Raw genomic sequence first — 16,160 nt, forward strand, 5'->3', positions numbered from 1 at the left:
TTCAAAAAAAGTTTGGAAAACGCCGAAAATTTTAAAAGCCGACGTTTCGACTGACATAACATGTTTTTTTTTACAAAAATCATTGAATCAAAGTTCCTGCCGGACAAAATTTCACAACCAGTTTGTTCGATTTCATCCTTAATTTCATATCTGGTAGGATGTTTTTTAAGAAGTCAAAAAAAAAATTCCAAAAACGGTCTCAAAAATGATCAAATTTAATTTTTCCGAAAGTTACAGCTTTTTTTAACACCAAAAAGGGCGTATGCTGCAAAAAAACTCTGTTAATCTGAGAATAAGCTGTGTAGTTTTTGAGAATAGTCGAACTTTCCAAAAAACCTTTAAAAGTTCAAAAACTTTTCTCAGAGCCATAACACTGTTTGTGATAAGAAAAACATTTAAGTGGAAGTCCGTTCTTGCAGAGAAGCTTCATATATCTTTTGTTTATCAATTGTACCCAAAATCTGAGGTTAAAAACTGTTTTATATGAGGTCCGTAATTTTTTATAAATTAAATTGGCCGTAACCACACATGCAGGGGAATTTCTCACAACCTGTTTTTTTTTATTGAGCCCCCAAAACCTGATTTGGGACAAAGTTTTTGAGACAAAGCATAAATCTTAAAAAACGGTCAAAAAATTTTTATTTGATAATTTTAAGTGCCATAATTTCAAGAGTAAAAAAATGTTTGGGCAATGCTGCTTATGCACATACACGTGTTTTTAATCGAAGTCAAAGTTTTAGGTTTTGTTGGGTAAATTTTGAGAAATTAAAAGGTCAAAAAACGGGTCAAAAATCTTTTTTGAAGGCTGTAGAAAATAGGGTAAGGTTGAAAAAGACCAGACAAAAAATTGATTTTTTAATTGGAACCATTTTTTTGAAAGACTCGAAAGATTTGTATAAAAAGAACTGATCAAATTAAACAAAAAAAATCCAAGATTTCAAAAAACAAATGATTGAAAAGAGTTCCAGAAGATATAATTTGCTTTCCGAATTGCTTAAGTACCGAATTCAAAACCTCGGCCTCAAGATTTGGAGTCTCACTCTCTGTCTTAGGACGCTTAGTTATCAATAAACACTAGACATAAATAAAGCGTAGGACAAATTTCCAATTCTAGAGATTGTGATTTGAGCGAAAAAAGCCACCAAATGCGCTCTCTTATTTGCAAGTTAGGTTGAACACAAATCACAGTCGTACTAATGCTAATAATAGCTCGCAAGTGTAAAGAAATTGAGCTTGACAGCAGAATTGAAGCAGAAATGTGTATGGAGAACTGTTTGCGGGTAAAACAGTCAAGTTTCAACTGAAATCGAACTACCGGGTTTTGTCTTCTCAAGCATCGGGGAACAGGAACTTGGAATAAAGCTGAGCCACCGAGTTACGGGAACCAAGCCGACCAAAATAAACAGACAGAAGATAGTCCGAAAAAGCACAAACTCTAGTTTGCAAAAATTAGGCCCGCCGGATTCAAATTGCAGACTTTTGCAGTCTCAAGCTGTTGTTTTACTTCTAGCTGGATGCGCCGGATGGTTGATTGAATTTGAATTTTTAACTACTAAGTCAAAATTAACACATCCGAAAATACCTATGTAGAAATTCTTAACTTATTAAAATGTTCAGTACCTTTTCCCCTCAGAGCACATACACGCGCACAAACACCTTTACCGGTCGTAACAACGCAAAAAAGGCCACAAATTCGATATTAATTCCACCGGAAATTAATAGGCCCATAAAAAAAACAAACAACAGGGAAAAAAGTGAACTTTTACTAAATCGCGCTGATAAAATTAGAAACAATGTCAAAAGCAAACTTCAATTCGGCCTGATTTTTAAAATGTCAAAAGCTACTGCAGTGAAAATTGTTTAAGGCTAAAAAATGAACAACTTTATTTGTTGCAACTTGGCCGACAAAACATGAGCAGAAAAATCATCGGCCGAAATTTGTTCGAACCGGAAAATTAACCTTTTGAAAAAAATTGGTCCTGGTCAGATTCAAACCCAGGGCCTTGCCGTCCCAAGCTTATTCGTTACTACCAGGCTAAGTGAGCAAGAGACAACACTACAAAACTTGAACTACTTATGAACCAAGGTAACGTCAGGAGTCCAATAAGTCCTGTGGACAGAGTTGTTTACGGGAAAAAAGTCCAGTACCCGATTGCAAAACCCTTGCTTATTGCAAGTGTAATGAACATATCATATTGAATGAGCCGAAAGACCATTCGGAGCCAAAAGACCTGACCAGAGAAACACTTGATTCGTTACGAACTGCTAAGGCTGTGCTAATAAATTCCAACTGATATAATTCGACTTTCAACTTCACCATAGGCAACAAAGTTAGAAAAACGTAAAAGAACTCAAGGAAACCTAAGACCACAAAGAAGTTTCTTAAATTGAAGCTTTCTCATTTTCGAGAAAAATTTATGATTGACAAATTAGCCATGAACTTAACTAAAAAAGAGAAAACACTTATCTAAAGGGTATATATAAAACTTAATTGAACGAAGTACCTGAAAACAAAAAGAAACCAAGTTTTTCGGCAGCTTTTTCAATTCAAATGTGATTATTTCAGTTTGTGTGCAGAAACAGTGAGTGTTAAGGCCCAGGTCAACATCATTAGTCTGACTTTGTTCAGAATTGAGTTCACTTCATTATTAACATTTTGTTATTCTTGAATATACAGCTGATCCGTCACTTTCTCAGCTGAGCTACACTCATTTTCATATTTCTTCCTTCTGTCAGAGATATTCTCACTCATGGAAAAAATCAAGATTACAACAAAAAGTGAATTAACCTGAACTTGCTAGTATTATAGTTTTATTCAATATTCTTGTTAATGACGCAAACTAAGATCGTATACTTTTCTTAAAACCAATAATATTTTTTTTTGTTTTAAATTAATTTTTCAAAAAGATGTTCTGTATTATAGTAAAAGGAAACAGTTAAGCAAAATCCGAATTTCAATTACAGTAAAAGAAAATAATAAATTCTGCAGAAAATAAGGACAAAAATCAAACAACTAACACGTAAGAAAGCATAATTTATACTTTTTGAAATAGCAAATATTATCGAAGATTTCAGCAATTACTAGGCCGTTTCGTTAAGTTTCGTTTTGTTCGCTATTAGTTTTTAGCTTCTATTATCATTTCCTGCGTTTGTCTTTCTTGGAATGATAAGTCGCATCTCTAACAGGTGATCTCGGAGCCCTCGAACTGACATAGACGTCGTCATCGTGTCGAGGGCGACCCGAGTGCTTCGAAGGGTAGTCGGATCTATCGTGCGGTCGGCGACTGTGACTGGATTTTCGTTCTCCTCTGTCCCGCCGGTGGTGCCGTCTTGTCTGTTGGTCTGGAGATGATATGGATCTGCTTTTATATGAAGCACCATCTGACTCAGATCCACCTAAATATATCAGTGCATATGAAAAATTTTAGAATATGCAGTTTTTATATAGTTTTTTTAAATAAAAATGATGTTTTAAGTTAACAGGCAATAAGCATCTCAAAATTGAAATACATAAGATTTGCAGGGAAAATTTCGGAAGAAAACATTTTTATACCCTTGTTTGAAAAACATGCAACAGGTTCTTTGGTCAAGAATACCGTGAATCAATGTGTAAGCACTCCTTCTTTACAGTTAATGGCAAATTTTTGACAATATCTGTGACCTTTAGTAATTTAATTGGTAAAACCCTTTAAAGGTGTAATTGGTAAAAACAGCATTTTAGGTTAATTTGTTTTTTGAACACGGTTTTCGCGTGTAGAAATCAGTGATGAAGAGACATCCGACGTCAAAATAAGCAGTTTTAGGTTAAATAACTACGTTCAAATTTACACATTGGAGTGTTTACACATTGATCAACGGTATTCTTGAGCAAAGAACCTGTTGCATGTTTTTTAAACAAGTGTATAAAAAACGTTTTCTTTCAAAATTATCCCTGCAAATCTAATGTATTTCAATTTTGAGATGCTTATTGCCTGTTAACAATTTGGCATTAACAATACATAACATGCACTGGAACTTGAATATTTGCTTACTGATTTCGGAGTAGTGAGAAGTATGGTTGTTGTTCCTCTGTGGAGCCGGACTGTCTGTTCTTCTTTTCTTGTGGTCTCCTCTACCCCGTCTCTCGTCTCGTTCATCATCCGAGTCATCTCGCCTCGAAACCTTCTTGCTCCCTCTACTCTTAGGCGGCAGTTGCTCGTCCGGCATCAAAGCGGTAACTTTGCTTTTGGTGGGCGAGACTTGTTCTGGAGCTCTCCGCTGTAATAAAAAAAATACATGATTTCAATTTCTAGCCTAAAAGCAGACTGGGTGGACGTTTCATGATATGCTGATAACTTGAATCACCTGAATATCAACTTATAGTTGTATTTGGTCCACATTTTTCAATTATAGAAGTACTTTTGCAATGTTGGAAATGGCCGCGAAACGTTTTTCTCAAGTATATTCAATCCTCATACTGTTATACGACAGTACTATTGTTATAGGGCAATCATAAAATTGAACCTTGTCTTTCTTTGATGGACTCCTCTTCTCGTAGGGACTGCGACTCCTGGAGACGGATCTCGACTCACTCCTACTATCTCTGTCTCTCTCCTTTCTCACGCGCTCTTTTCTGCTCCCATTGCCCCCCACTGACTCGTACACTTCGTCCCTTTCTCTTCCCCTCCCGTCGCCTACACGGTCAGATGAGTGGGATCTTCTGTACTTGTCAGATTTATGCCGCCGGGTGTGAGTGATGACTGCTGACGAAACTGCACCTGGTCAAATCACATGCCATTAGCATTAAGTCTTGAGAATAAAAAACACCTTAGATTACCCATACTGTCGAACATTCATACCAAAGATAACTTACAGCTAGTAAAAATTTCTATTTCTGGTGCAACAACTCCAGCTGGCTAAGCAACTTTAAAAAGTAAGTCACGTTTTCAATTTGCTTGAGCGTATAGGTCTTTGATAAAACAAACCTTTTTTTTCTTCGTCTCTATAAACGTATCGGTCCCTCTCCTTGTTTTTGATCTTTCGTTCCACCGAGTACTGTCGATCTTCCGAGCGACGTCTCACTATCTTGTCCGCCTTCCTGCGTTTGGCCGAGGGCGACCTGCTCTCGACACTGTACTTTTCATCTTTATCGTACGCAGGTGAGGGTCCGTCTTCTGGGTCACTTGAGACTGGCTCCCTTGAAGCGGCATCACTGCTGGAACTTCTTCGTTGCCTTTCTTTCTTGGATTCTTTATCTGTAGAAAAAACAAGTTTTGAAAAATATATTTTTTACACAGAGGTAATATTACAATCCGTATAAATTATGATGTCTTTAAAAATGGGTTCAAGGTAGAATGCTTACAAACTTCGAAATACTTCGATCTTTTCCAATAATACGAGCTCGAAATGCTTCTAACCTTCTTTGTTCTTCTTCTTTTTCTTCTTCTTAGTCTTCAACTCCTTTTTCCCAACACTCTCTTCTGCAGTCGGACTCGTCGCATTTCTCTCCTTCATTTTCTTCTTTTCTTTAGACTTCTTTTCCTTCTTCGACTTCTTTTTATCTTGACTTTGACCTCCCCCTTCCGTCTCTGAATCAGCAGCTGACGATTCCACTCGATCCGAGGTCTTACTGACCATCGGCGGAGGCTCGACTCTGAGTCGTTTCTTCTTTTTTGAGGGCGACTGGGAACTCCTCTTCTCCTCTGAATTATTTTGCTCGTCATCATCGATTCCGTCGTTTTCTCCAGGTATGAATTCTTCTTCAGCAGATAACTGTGGATGGTCATAGTCACTCGGATGCGATGCAGCATCGTGAGCCGACTTCACGCTTTCGGAATCATTAACTCCTTCGTTATTTGTAGTCTCATTAGCAAAAACTTTCTCAGCTGACTTTGCTTCTATTTTCTCCAACTTAGCTTTCAAAATGGAAACTTTTGAGGGTTTTTCAATTGGAGACTTTTCTGTCAGAACTTCGTTCTCTTTTCCATAACTCAATTTACTTGATTTATCGGGTGTTTTCCCTTCAATATCTGAATGTCTGCTTTTCTTGGGAGTCTTTTTGATTACAGATGTATGCTCTTTTCCCTTTGACTCCTTTTTAGCCTGATCAATTTCATTTTCACTTTCTTCAGACCCGTACTGAACTAACCCCAGAGCGTTCTCTTTGTCTTTCTTTTTATCTTTTTTCTTCTTCGACTTTGTTTCCTCAATTACGACACTTTCAGCTTCTGGTACCATAATTTCCTTCAATTCTCGAGAAACGTTTTCTTTTTCATTGCCCTTCTCAGCATCTTTCTTTTCTTCCTGAATCTCTAACGCTTCAGGCGTTCGATCTCTTGAACTTGACCCCTGTTTAGCTATCAACGCTTTCTTCCTGTGCTCCAAAATCTTAATCTGAGCCTCCTTCAGAAACTTCTCTGCTACTTTTCGATCTTCCTCCGAGTCAAATTTCATCAAATCAACAGAAGCCAGAAGTGAAAAGTCAACAGGTTCTGCTTCCTCTGGTTTTTCATCTAAGGTAGGAGTCGTCGGTTTACTCGATTCTGATTGGCCCTCTGGTCTCGTACAATTTTCACCTTTCTTAGCGTCACTTTTCACTTTATTTATCTCGCTAAACGAAGAAACCACGTCTAACTTTTCACCCTTTTCTTCAGTCACATTTTCTATTGTTTTTGATTCGTCATTAGACTCGTTTGAGGCCGATTTTGGCGAAAGACTGCGGCGGCGTTCTTTTGATTTTGCACGAGGCTCTTTTATGCGCCTTTGTTTCACAATCGGGGATTCCAGCTCGCCTTCTTCTAGCTTCTTTTTCCCAGCCTAAATTAATTAGAAATAATCAGACTGTGTTATCGGAAGAAAAGCTAGACCCTTACTTAATTAGAGTGAAAAGGCTATATGTGGAAAAAGTACAATTACAATGACGAAATTACAATGTTGTTGTATCAGTTGCACAGAACATTCCCACCAAAGGTAACATTTGCCAAGCAGTTTTCTTTACTTGTTTAAAAACCGTTCGATCATTTCTAACATTTTTCGACCAAAAGAGGAGCATAGAATAAGGTTGTCAACTAAAAACATAGCCAACACAGTTAGAAAATAGTCAATCAGTAGAAAGGGACAGGAAAAAAACTGTCGAATTTCAAAATAAAATTATATGGTCTTAAAGTTCAAAGAATTTCAAGATTAATTTAAGATTGGGACGTTTTTGATTATCTTAACTCAAATTGAGAAAACAGGATCAATTGGTATAGTTCACGTTTTTCGTGACTTTTACATTTTTTTCCTGTCGAATAGTGGTGTTTGCCTTCCCTTTAACGAAGGAAATGGACTAAATTTAAAATGATATCATACTTTAAACCGCAAAAATCAAATTTGAGCATGAACTAATTTTACGATTTTTTCATGAAAATTTTTTTTTCAAATCACCAAGACCTATATTAGAGTCTTCACTGCGCTCATCGACTCTTAATAATACGGTAGCCATATCTACTATAGCTAGAGAATTGTTTAACAGATAGCCAAAACGGATTTCTCATTCTCTCTCCCCGCAGTAAATTACTCTGAAAAATGAAATTACTCCACACTGAGACAATATTTTAACAATTTCTTTTGAGAATCCGAATCGCGATTGAAAGTTTCTTGTTAGAAAATCCCCAGGTCTCGCGATAGTTCCTTCCCGCTCACTTCGTAAAAAAAGGCCATAACAATGTTTTTGTGCTGTATCTCAACCTTTTTGCACTAGCTTCCAAAGTGACACTAAAAACTAATGATTACCTTTGAAGACGTCTCCATTTCCTCCACCTTTTGTCTGGCACTTTTTAGTACTGCTTCTAAGGGATCAGATATTCTAAAGAACAAATTATGTTACTCCAGCTTAATCAATTTTCTTCAGAAACGTTTGACTTTCCGTCAAAAGTTTGACAGAAAGTTAACTTAAAGCTTACTCGGTCAAAGATGGCGACTTCGCTGCTCTCGGTTTCTTCAAGCCCCTCGGAGACGGCGATCGGGTTTTAGGACTTTTTGAGAATGTTCTAGAACCACTTCTTGACCTACTCTGTTTCCTATGCTTCTTTGACTGTGGAGGATACGGTTCGTACCTTTTGTACTCTCCTCGGCGCTTGTCGTCTGCTGGCCAACCATGTTTTGGCTGGAAAGGCCTTCTTTCTCGGGACTTCTCCCTGTGCGCCCGCTTCTCTGGGCGGGACTTTCTCGGCGATGGAGACCTACGTCGTCTCGCAAGTTTCTTCATCTTGCGTGCACCTCGAGACGAGTCATCGCTGGATACTAATTGTTGTAATTGCTTCTCGAGTAGCCTAAATGTAGGTGGTAGGTCAGTAAACCGAAGTACCAGAAAGTTAAAAAAGGGCCGGCCAGATCAGTAAAAAGAAAATGCATAATTCAACTACGTAACCTTATGTAGTGACGATAAAAATTTGTTCTAATGGCAAATTTTCCCCTCAAAACCAAAATTGGGTCAAAATTGAAAAAAAAACTTTTGCCATTAGCCCCTGCCATTAGCCCCATCATGACACGTTCATCGACTTTAAAAAATGAAATAAAAAAAGCCGCAAAGTAAACAAAAATGGAAAATACCCAAAAAAAGTAATATAAAAAATACCCAAAAGCAAAAATTTCATGTTTTGACTCAAATGATGTTCAATTTGAGGAAAACACGTCCAGCAATACAGTCGATTCGTAAAAAAAAATTTAAAACATTTATCGAGCGGCAAGTGAGCCGACAAAACTTGGTTGATTATCCGGTGAGCCGAAAACAAAATTGTTGTCATGAAAACTTTGATCTGTCAAATTCTGAAACTAAAACAATTTCATCCTTGTGTGTTTCAAAGAAGGTTCGTAAAAATGTGAACATAATTTTTACGAACCTTCTTTGAAACACACAAGGATGAAATTGTTTTAGTTTCAGAATTTGACAGATCAAAGTTTTCATGACAACAATTTTGTTTTCATGACAACAATTTTGTTACTTTAATCTTTAAAATGTGAAAATCATGTTCACCTTAAATGGGATGGAATAAAACCAAAGCCCAAACCATGTAGGCCGAACAAAGCTTTTTTTTTTTTAAAAAGGAATATGTACGAAGTCAGGTCTAGTAAATTAAAAATTACAGGAAAAATCAAAAACACCTGCAACAACAAGTTGCTTGGAGCAAAAAAAATCCGTCATATGGCAAAAGGCGGGCATGATTTTGTTAAGCAAACTGGGAAAATCTTAAAAAACTTGAGAGTAGATTCCGATTGAATAACGCTTGTTAATCGCAAGCGTAAAAAGACTATTGGACGTATCGTGTTGTAGATGAAAAAGGACTGACTTTGCCTCCAGTCGTTTGATGTTAGTCTCTCCACTTTTCTTTGACAGTTGCTTCTGTCTTGCGTAGAACTCTTTTTCAGACATTGGCTTCAGAAACGGGACTCCCAACAAGGTATCCGATGACCCAGCTGCAGATCCTTTGCTCACTGCAGCGCCTGCTGAGGACACGGCTGGTGGAATGGGTAGCGGAAGCATGCTTGGCATCAAAAGTTGATTCAAATGCATTGCAGCAGCTGCCGGATTTCCAGGCCACAAACCGGCGGCGCCTCCCGGTGGCATCATATGCGGTGGCGGAAATGGAAGCTGCTATGTTAAATATCATTGATTAGCCACATCTCAATATTAAGCGGCGATACAAAAATGTTTGAAAAAAAAATAAACCTGGGCAATGCTTTTAGTTTTTTCTGCTTTCGACGCAATTTCTTTTTCCTCCTTTTTCTTTGCATCCAACAACAAGGATTTGAGCCTAAATCAAACCAAAAATTAATGCAAATGGTCCATTTTTTCAGTTTTTGCATGATTTAATATTTTCACGAACAATTCTGCGTCTGACTGAGAAAGCTTGGATGGATCGAAGGTCGCGCTGCTATCATCATTCTTCTGTTTTTGATAATGAGGCGAGACTTTGGTTACAGTGTCAAACTCTGCGCCGGCTGGGCTGCTTTCTCTGTCTTCAGAATTTTCTCTGACCTGTTAAAACGCATATCAAACATCCCTTGAAAATTGTACTCTTTCAAACTTTTGAAATTCAATAATTTTTGACATTCGAAACTTTTTTTGAACAATATAAATACCAATGTTTTAATTAGCTAATGATAGTTTAAAATTGCCGGTGACTTCTAGATGATAAAAAATGATACTTTTATTTAGCTTAAAAACTTTGATTTAAACGCTTCACGGTATAGACATACATCATCGTGATTATCGTAGTTTTAAAATTCCGAGACGAAAGCTCTTATTCTTTTTTTTTCTGAAATACGTTCATATGCAAAAGGCGAAACAATTCATTGAACTGATTGATTATTAAGAAATTTTTCGCTCAACCTCTTTCTCGAGCATGGTTGATTCGGTTCCTGAGGCCCAACTTTTTAATTACATTGAACGCACTATTTGATCGTAGTAACTCATCGGAAAACTGAACACAGCCAATATATCGTGGTAAAAATATAAATGAACTTCAGGAAACAGAAAATGCTGTTACTCTCAATCTTTCGAACTTTGAGCACAATTTACTGGAGGTTATCAAATCGGAAAATACGTGTACTTAAATAAAAAGGGATATCCGGTTGCTGTGAGTGTAGCACAGAATGTTTCAACCACATTGATTTAAAGCAAAACGCTCAAAAATGAGGGGAAAAATTGAAAACGTTTATTTTTTTCAGATTTTTTTTTTCAATTTGGTTGATTATTTGAAAAAGATGAACTTATTTTTAAAATTAAACAGCATTTTAAGGCTTCAAAAATTTACAGGTATATATTCTAAAATTCGTAACATTATGACTTTAACTTCGAAATTACACTCATTAAACAGATGCCAAGCTGAGCTTCGTGCCCTTTGCGATACAAAACAAGAAAGCCGTAGGAAAAAATCTAATTCAAAAACCTGGATCGATCAAAATGAACACGGCTAGTTATGAACTAAAATATGCCAGGACCATAGAATGTGAAATAAGAATTTGAAAAATTACCAAGCTGTAACAGCCGAAAATATCTGAGCAGAAACCCTTAAAGCCGAAAAAACTTAGGAATTATAAAAAAATAATAAGTCACCCTCACCTTCAAAACACACACAAAAAAATCTTTATTTTCTCGTGAAACGAAAATATACGGCCACTAAGCCGATACAATAGAAGCCGAAACCTATCAAGCCGCAAAAGATGGAAAAACTAAACGCCGAAAAAATTCAAAACATTTGAGACTAATTAGAATTTTTTAAGCCCTGGGTCTATAAAACACAGACAAGCACCCATCGACTTTTTCTCGCTCCTCCAAAAACGCCATATGAGGCCATTAAGCCGATATAAAAGAAGCCGAAAGCTATCAAGTCGAAAAAAGAAAAAAACAAGCTGAAAAAAATGATTGTCATGAAAAATATTAGCTATAATTTCTATTAAGATGTTTAGCATTTTGTGCGCTCTAGAGGTACGCATTAAAATTATGTTCTCCCTGAAACGTCTCAAAATTAGGTCACTAAGCCGATAAAAAATAAACCGAAATCATTTGAGCAGAACAAAGTAAGTTTTTAAGCGAAAAAAAAATACATAAAAAGAGAAAATCTAAGAAGTCAACGCTAGTAAAATGGCAAACAGCAGAAGTAAATGAGAACACTAAAAGCAACTACAATGTCTTGAAAAGTAGTGTCTGTCTGAGGCATAAATAATTTGATGAGCGTTAAAATCCGATTAATTTTGAAAAGGTTGCAAAAATTTACATTTGCTTTTGAAATTTCATTCGATTAACTAAATGTAACCCTTGATATTTCACATAAAACGCTTCAGCTACTCAATTTATTCTGTTTTTGGATTAAAAAGAATTAAATCGTACAAAAGAGGGTTCGATATATTGTACTCAATCGGTTTACTTCTAATCATGTGGAAATTTTTGAAAGCACTTCATTCATTAACACTGTTTGGTCTTGTTTGAAAAACCGTTAGGCATCTATAGTCAGCAAACATCCAACTAATGCTTTAATGCCAAAAACAAGTAGTCAATCATTAATGCAGAGGCAACGAACTTTTGAAAGAATCTCGCAAAACCTTTTATTCAACCTTTATCGAAAAGAATGGATAAATGTTCTAATTTACAGGGGACGAAAATTTCAAAAATGTGTTGTTATTTCCATCAACATCTTCTCAGCTTTCGAACTCTTAATAAATAGAATTCATTAATTTGACATTTTCAGTAGTTTCAACTAAAAAAAAAACAGAATTTTTCAAATCAAGCAGATTGATAGAAGCTGAATCTTCTTTGTTTGTTCATATCAATTCATCAAGCTTGCAATCATAAGCAATATAGTTTTCAAAGTCTTCTAAATCATAAAAAAAATTCCTAACTTTCGAATTGTTTTCCCCAATGATACCCTTATTTTGAATCCGCAATAATTTTTTTTGCCTGGTCACACAATTTGTAGCAATCACGATAGTCTTCTTTGTTTCTCGCAGAAGGCGACCAAATTCGGTTAAAAACTGATGTATGGAAAGTAAAACAGCTTCAATGACGTACGAATAGCAGTAGAATTAAATTAGTATCATCAAAATTGAGTTGTGCCATTAAATTTTGGCAAAAAAAAAACAGACCAAAATTTTTCTCAAAATTTGCACTTTTTCAATATACATTTTTCTTGAAATTCAAATTAGGGCTGAAAGGGGTTTGATATCATACGATACTTTTCCCCCAGCGAGCTTTCTTTTAGGTAGTCGAAATCACTTTGTGAAGAAAAAAAACATCGTGAAGTGGTCCAACCAAAAAATCATCAAACTGACATGAAACTTTGACATAAGTAAAAGCAACAGCGGTTGCTAGGTATTATATTACAGCATTCCTTATTCAAAAAAAAATCATCAAACGATCAAAACTTTTTAAAAAACTAATTAAACGAAGAAACAATCACGTTGTAAATATCTTATGGCATAAGAAAAGAATTAATGATGACACTTAATCACCTCTTCCAGCATATTATTAACTGTTAAAGTCATGGAAAAACTAGAGCGATCAACTTAGTCACTAATACTCCAATCAAAAAGTTTACAAACAATAAATGTTTACGAAAATTCATTCATACTAAGACAAAATTAGACAACTGCATATATTAGACAAAATCCTGATAAAATACACTTAAAACTGGTTTTCATTGAGCACATGAGAAAAATGCCACAAAAATCCACAAAAAAAAATCAAAAATCAGTTGGCCGAAAACATGCAAACAGAAATTTCAAGTCAGCATACAGGAATGAAAACGCAATGGAAACATATCTGCGTGGCTTGACTTAGCATTAAAGAAAATTGATTATTCATCAGAATTTTTAAATCACAACTAAATGGGTCTTTTCGGCCGGCCCAAACTCTGTGTAATGACGCTTGTAGAAATGACTCGATATAACAAGTTCACAGAATCAATTTTTAGAGTTTCATAGAAAAACAGACAGATGATCTGAGCGCTGAACCATTTCGTTCATTAAACGGCATTCACAAAGACATATTCCACGAAAAATGGGGGTTTATCCCAAGCTGGAGGAGAGTCTGAATGACGAAAACTTTTGGAACCAACCGTCTTAACATATAAAAATTTTCTAATCGGTGGAAAGTGAACAAAGAAAACCGCGAGCATTATTAACACAGATTTGTGGCAATGCAGCCTCTCTTGCCTTTCGCTGATAACGCGCGTTTGCGCTTAGAATCGATAACCCCGGTCTTTTTCACATCGTTTCCACAAGCTGTTTGTCTAGACACGCAATACGTATCAGCTCAATATTTTCAGGTAATTTTACTCGCAGCACGCATCAACTCAAAATTTTTTCATCTGATAAGTTTGTACTGGTTGATATTGGTTTTAATGTCATGGTTTTATTATCTTTATTTGATATTTTTGCGATTTCTTTTAAGCTTTACTTCGTTCCATGTTTTTACACATACTTTGACAGCGCTCATTTATACTAGCCAAACAAAACTAAAAACACAACTGAGAACATGCAAAAAAAAACAAAGAATACAAAAAAATAGGAAAAAAAGTTCAAATAAAAAGTTTTAATTTTCGTGGAATTCGGACCCACAATTTACGTTAAAACTGCTATTTTGAGTCGATTCCTTTGCTTCAAACTTACGCGAAAATTACTGGGCCAGCTTTTGAGCGTATCATTAAATTTGAACTGATTCTTTTGTGTAGTCAAACAAAATTTAAGAAAGAAAAATTTCTGAAAGCTGAAGTGATTCTTTTATTTGGCAAAACTAAGTTCCAGGACAAATTCTTTGAAAACTGTATTTTGTTTTGAAATTGCTTACAATTCAAGAAATTGGAACTTTCATAGTAAAATGGTGGCCTACTTTGTCATCAGACGTTAGGAATTGTAACTGATCCCTATTTCAGGCATTTGCCTTTCTGACACTTAGTTGATTCGTTTTTACGGAAAATTGTGGTTCCAAATTTCACAAACAAATCAATCATATTAATTCTGATAAGCTTCTAAAAAAATTTGGTCTTATTGCTTTTTACCTCGTTAAGCCAATTTTTCTTTTTTTTTTCGCTCAATGCGTTTAATATAAATCAACACTGTAAAACGCTAACATTATTCGGTCCCTGCATCATGTGAGATACCCGCATAAAAACCAATCGCAGAATATGGAAACGATAAGAAAAATCGAGATCCGAAAACTCTTATCTGTACTCAAAAACTTTCCTTAAACCTTGCAACAAAACAACCGGCATATCCTACAGGATTATCCTATTGGGGATAAGAAAAGGCTCTATTCGTTGATGGCTATAGACGAAGATCAAATGAAATTTTCAAAAAAAATGACGCAAAAATTATTCAATTAATTGCCACAAAAAGCAATAGCAGAAAATCTGAAAAAAAACTGAAACTTAGTAAATTACATCAAACTTATCAAATATGAATTTGAAATGAAATGGTGAGAATGCTTGATCGCAACAAAATAAAGATAACAATAGAAAAAAGACGCCCGTAAATGAAAAAAAAAATCAATCTTCAAAAATTTCAGCCAGAAAATATCAAACTCTTGAATCGCGAGCGACACTCGCCACAAACTTTTTTGGTATGTATGATTGTTGTTCGAAATTTTTTTGATAAGTTCAAAAGAAAATTCTCAAACCTGAAAGGCACAAAACTAATTATAACTAAAACTTACTCCACGAACTTTTAGAACAACTCAAAAACAATGCATCCGAAAAAACTGAAATTTCTATGCAAAAATTTTAACAAGAAAGTTTGAAAACATTTTCTTTTCTGACAGAAAGTTTTGGTGTGTATAAAAACTAGGTAACTATGAATTATGTTTACCCTTTAGAAACGGTAGAAAAATTTTCTTCAGAAGTACCTAAAATAAAACACTCGGCAAGTAAGCCGACAGAAATTGGTTTCAGTTGCTTAACTTGTTGTTCCGACCCCTAAATCCATTCCTGGCTTTAGTTCAACTTGTATTTCTGACCAACTCAAAACATGACTGCAACAAAGCGTAGAGAGGTTCGATTTGTTCCCAGCCGACTTTACCACTAAGGAAAGCTTGTCAGAAGTGATGCGTTATCTAGTTTAAAAGCATTTAAATTGATATTCGATCTTTCTAAACCAAAAAAAAAAAATACATTTTTGTGTCGATTCCTCTTTTGTAATTGGAGAGACCAACTATCCGTTTTTTAGCAATGAACTTGAATTGAACTAGAAAAAAAATCAAAATTCAACACAGAGGCGAAACGGATCTTCGCACCACTTGTGACACAAAACGCGAAAGCGGCTAAGTCGAAAAAAATCCAAAAAACTTATCTATCAAAATGAATAAAGCTCATTTTGAAACAAAATCAGGCCACAACAATGCAAGGTGAAGTTATCATCGGAAGAAAACTTACCACGCGGTAACAAAGCCAAAAATCCGTAGCAGAAAACCTTTAAGCCGAAAAAAAATCAAAAAGAGTTAAAACATATCAAAACTTAATAAGTCCCCTTCACACTCAAAACACAAAAAATTACTTGCCCATCAAATGAAACAAAACGAGGTCACTAAACCGATACAATATGAGCCGAAACCTATCAAGCCGAAAAAAGGAAAAAAGCTTGATATGGGTCGAAACCTATCAAACCTTTTTCACTCGTCAAACAGCAATATGAGGCCAAAATTTTTCAGT

The 16,160-nt window shown here is 35.6% G+C and overlaps 1 protein-coding gene across 2 annotated transcripts in view; it reads right to left on the reverse strand.

Moving 5' to 3' along the window:
• Window positions 1-2,915: 2,915 nt before the first annotated feature.
• Window positions 2,916-16,160, reverse strand: part of LOC134841252 (E3 ubiquitin-protein ligase RBBP6-like) — a 52,883-nt gene continuing 39,638 nt past the window's right edge. Inside the window, exons 11-20 of one of the 2 annotated variants that reach the window (XM_063857121.1) lie at window positions 9,846-9,997; window positions 9,689-9,773; window positions 9,309-9,610; window positions 7,923-8,291; window positions 7,753-7,825; window positions 5,397-6,795; window positions 4,965-5,234; window positions 4,504-4,757; window positions 4,032-4,257; window positions 2,916-3,396 (exon numbers count right to left, since the gene is read on the reverse strand). In XM_063857121.1, the coding sequence (XP_063713191.1) occupies window positions 3,137-3,396; window positions 4,032-4,257; window positions 4,504-4,757; window positions 4,965-5,234; window positions 5,397-6,795; window positions 7,753-7,825; window positions 7,923-8,291; window positions 9,309-9,610; window positions 9,689-9,773; window positions 9,846-9,997 (3,390 nt within the window). In that variant the 3' untranslated portion in view covers window positions 2,916-3,136. Of the gene's footprint in view, window positions 3,397-4,031; window positions 4,258-4,503; window positions 4,758-4,964; window positions 5,235-5,396; window positions 6,796-7,752; window positions 7,826-7,922; window positions 8,292-9,308; window positions 9,614-9,688; window positions 9,774-9,845; window positions 9,998-16,160 lie in introns of both variants that reach the window. The other variant, XM_063857111.1, reaches the window with a different exon arrangement.

The sequence above is a fragment of the Symsagittifera roscoffensis genome, chromosome 1 (assembly GCF_963678635.1).
Source record: "Symsagittifera roscoffensis chromosome 1, txSymRosc1.1, whole genome shotgun sequence".
NCBI classification, from domain to species: Eukaryota; Metazoa; Xenacoelomorpha; order Acoela; family Convolutidae; genus Symsagittifera; species Symsagittifera roscoffensis.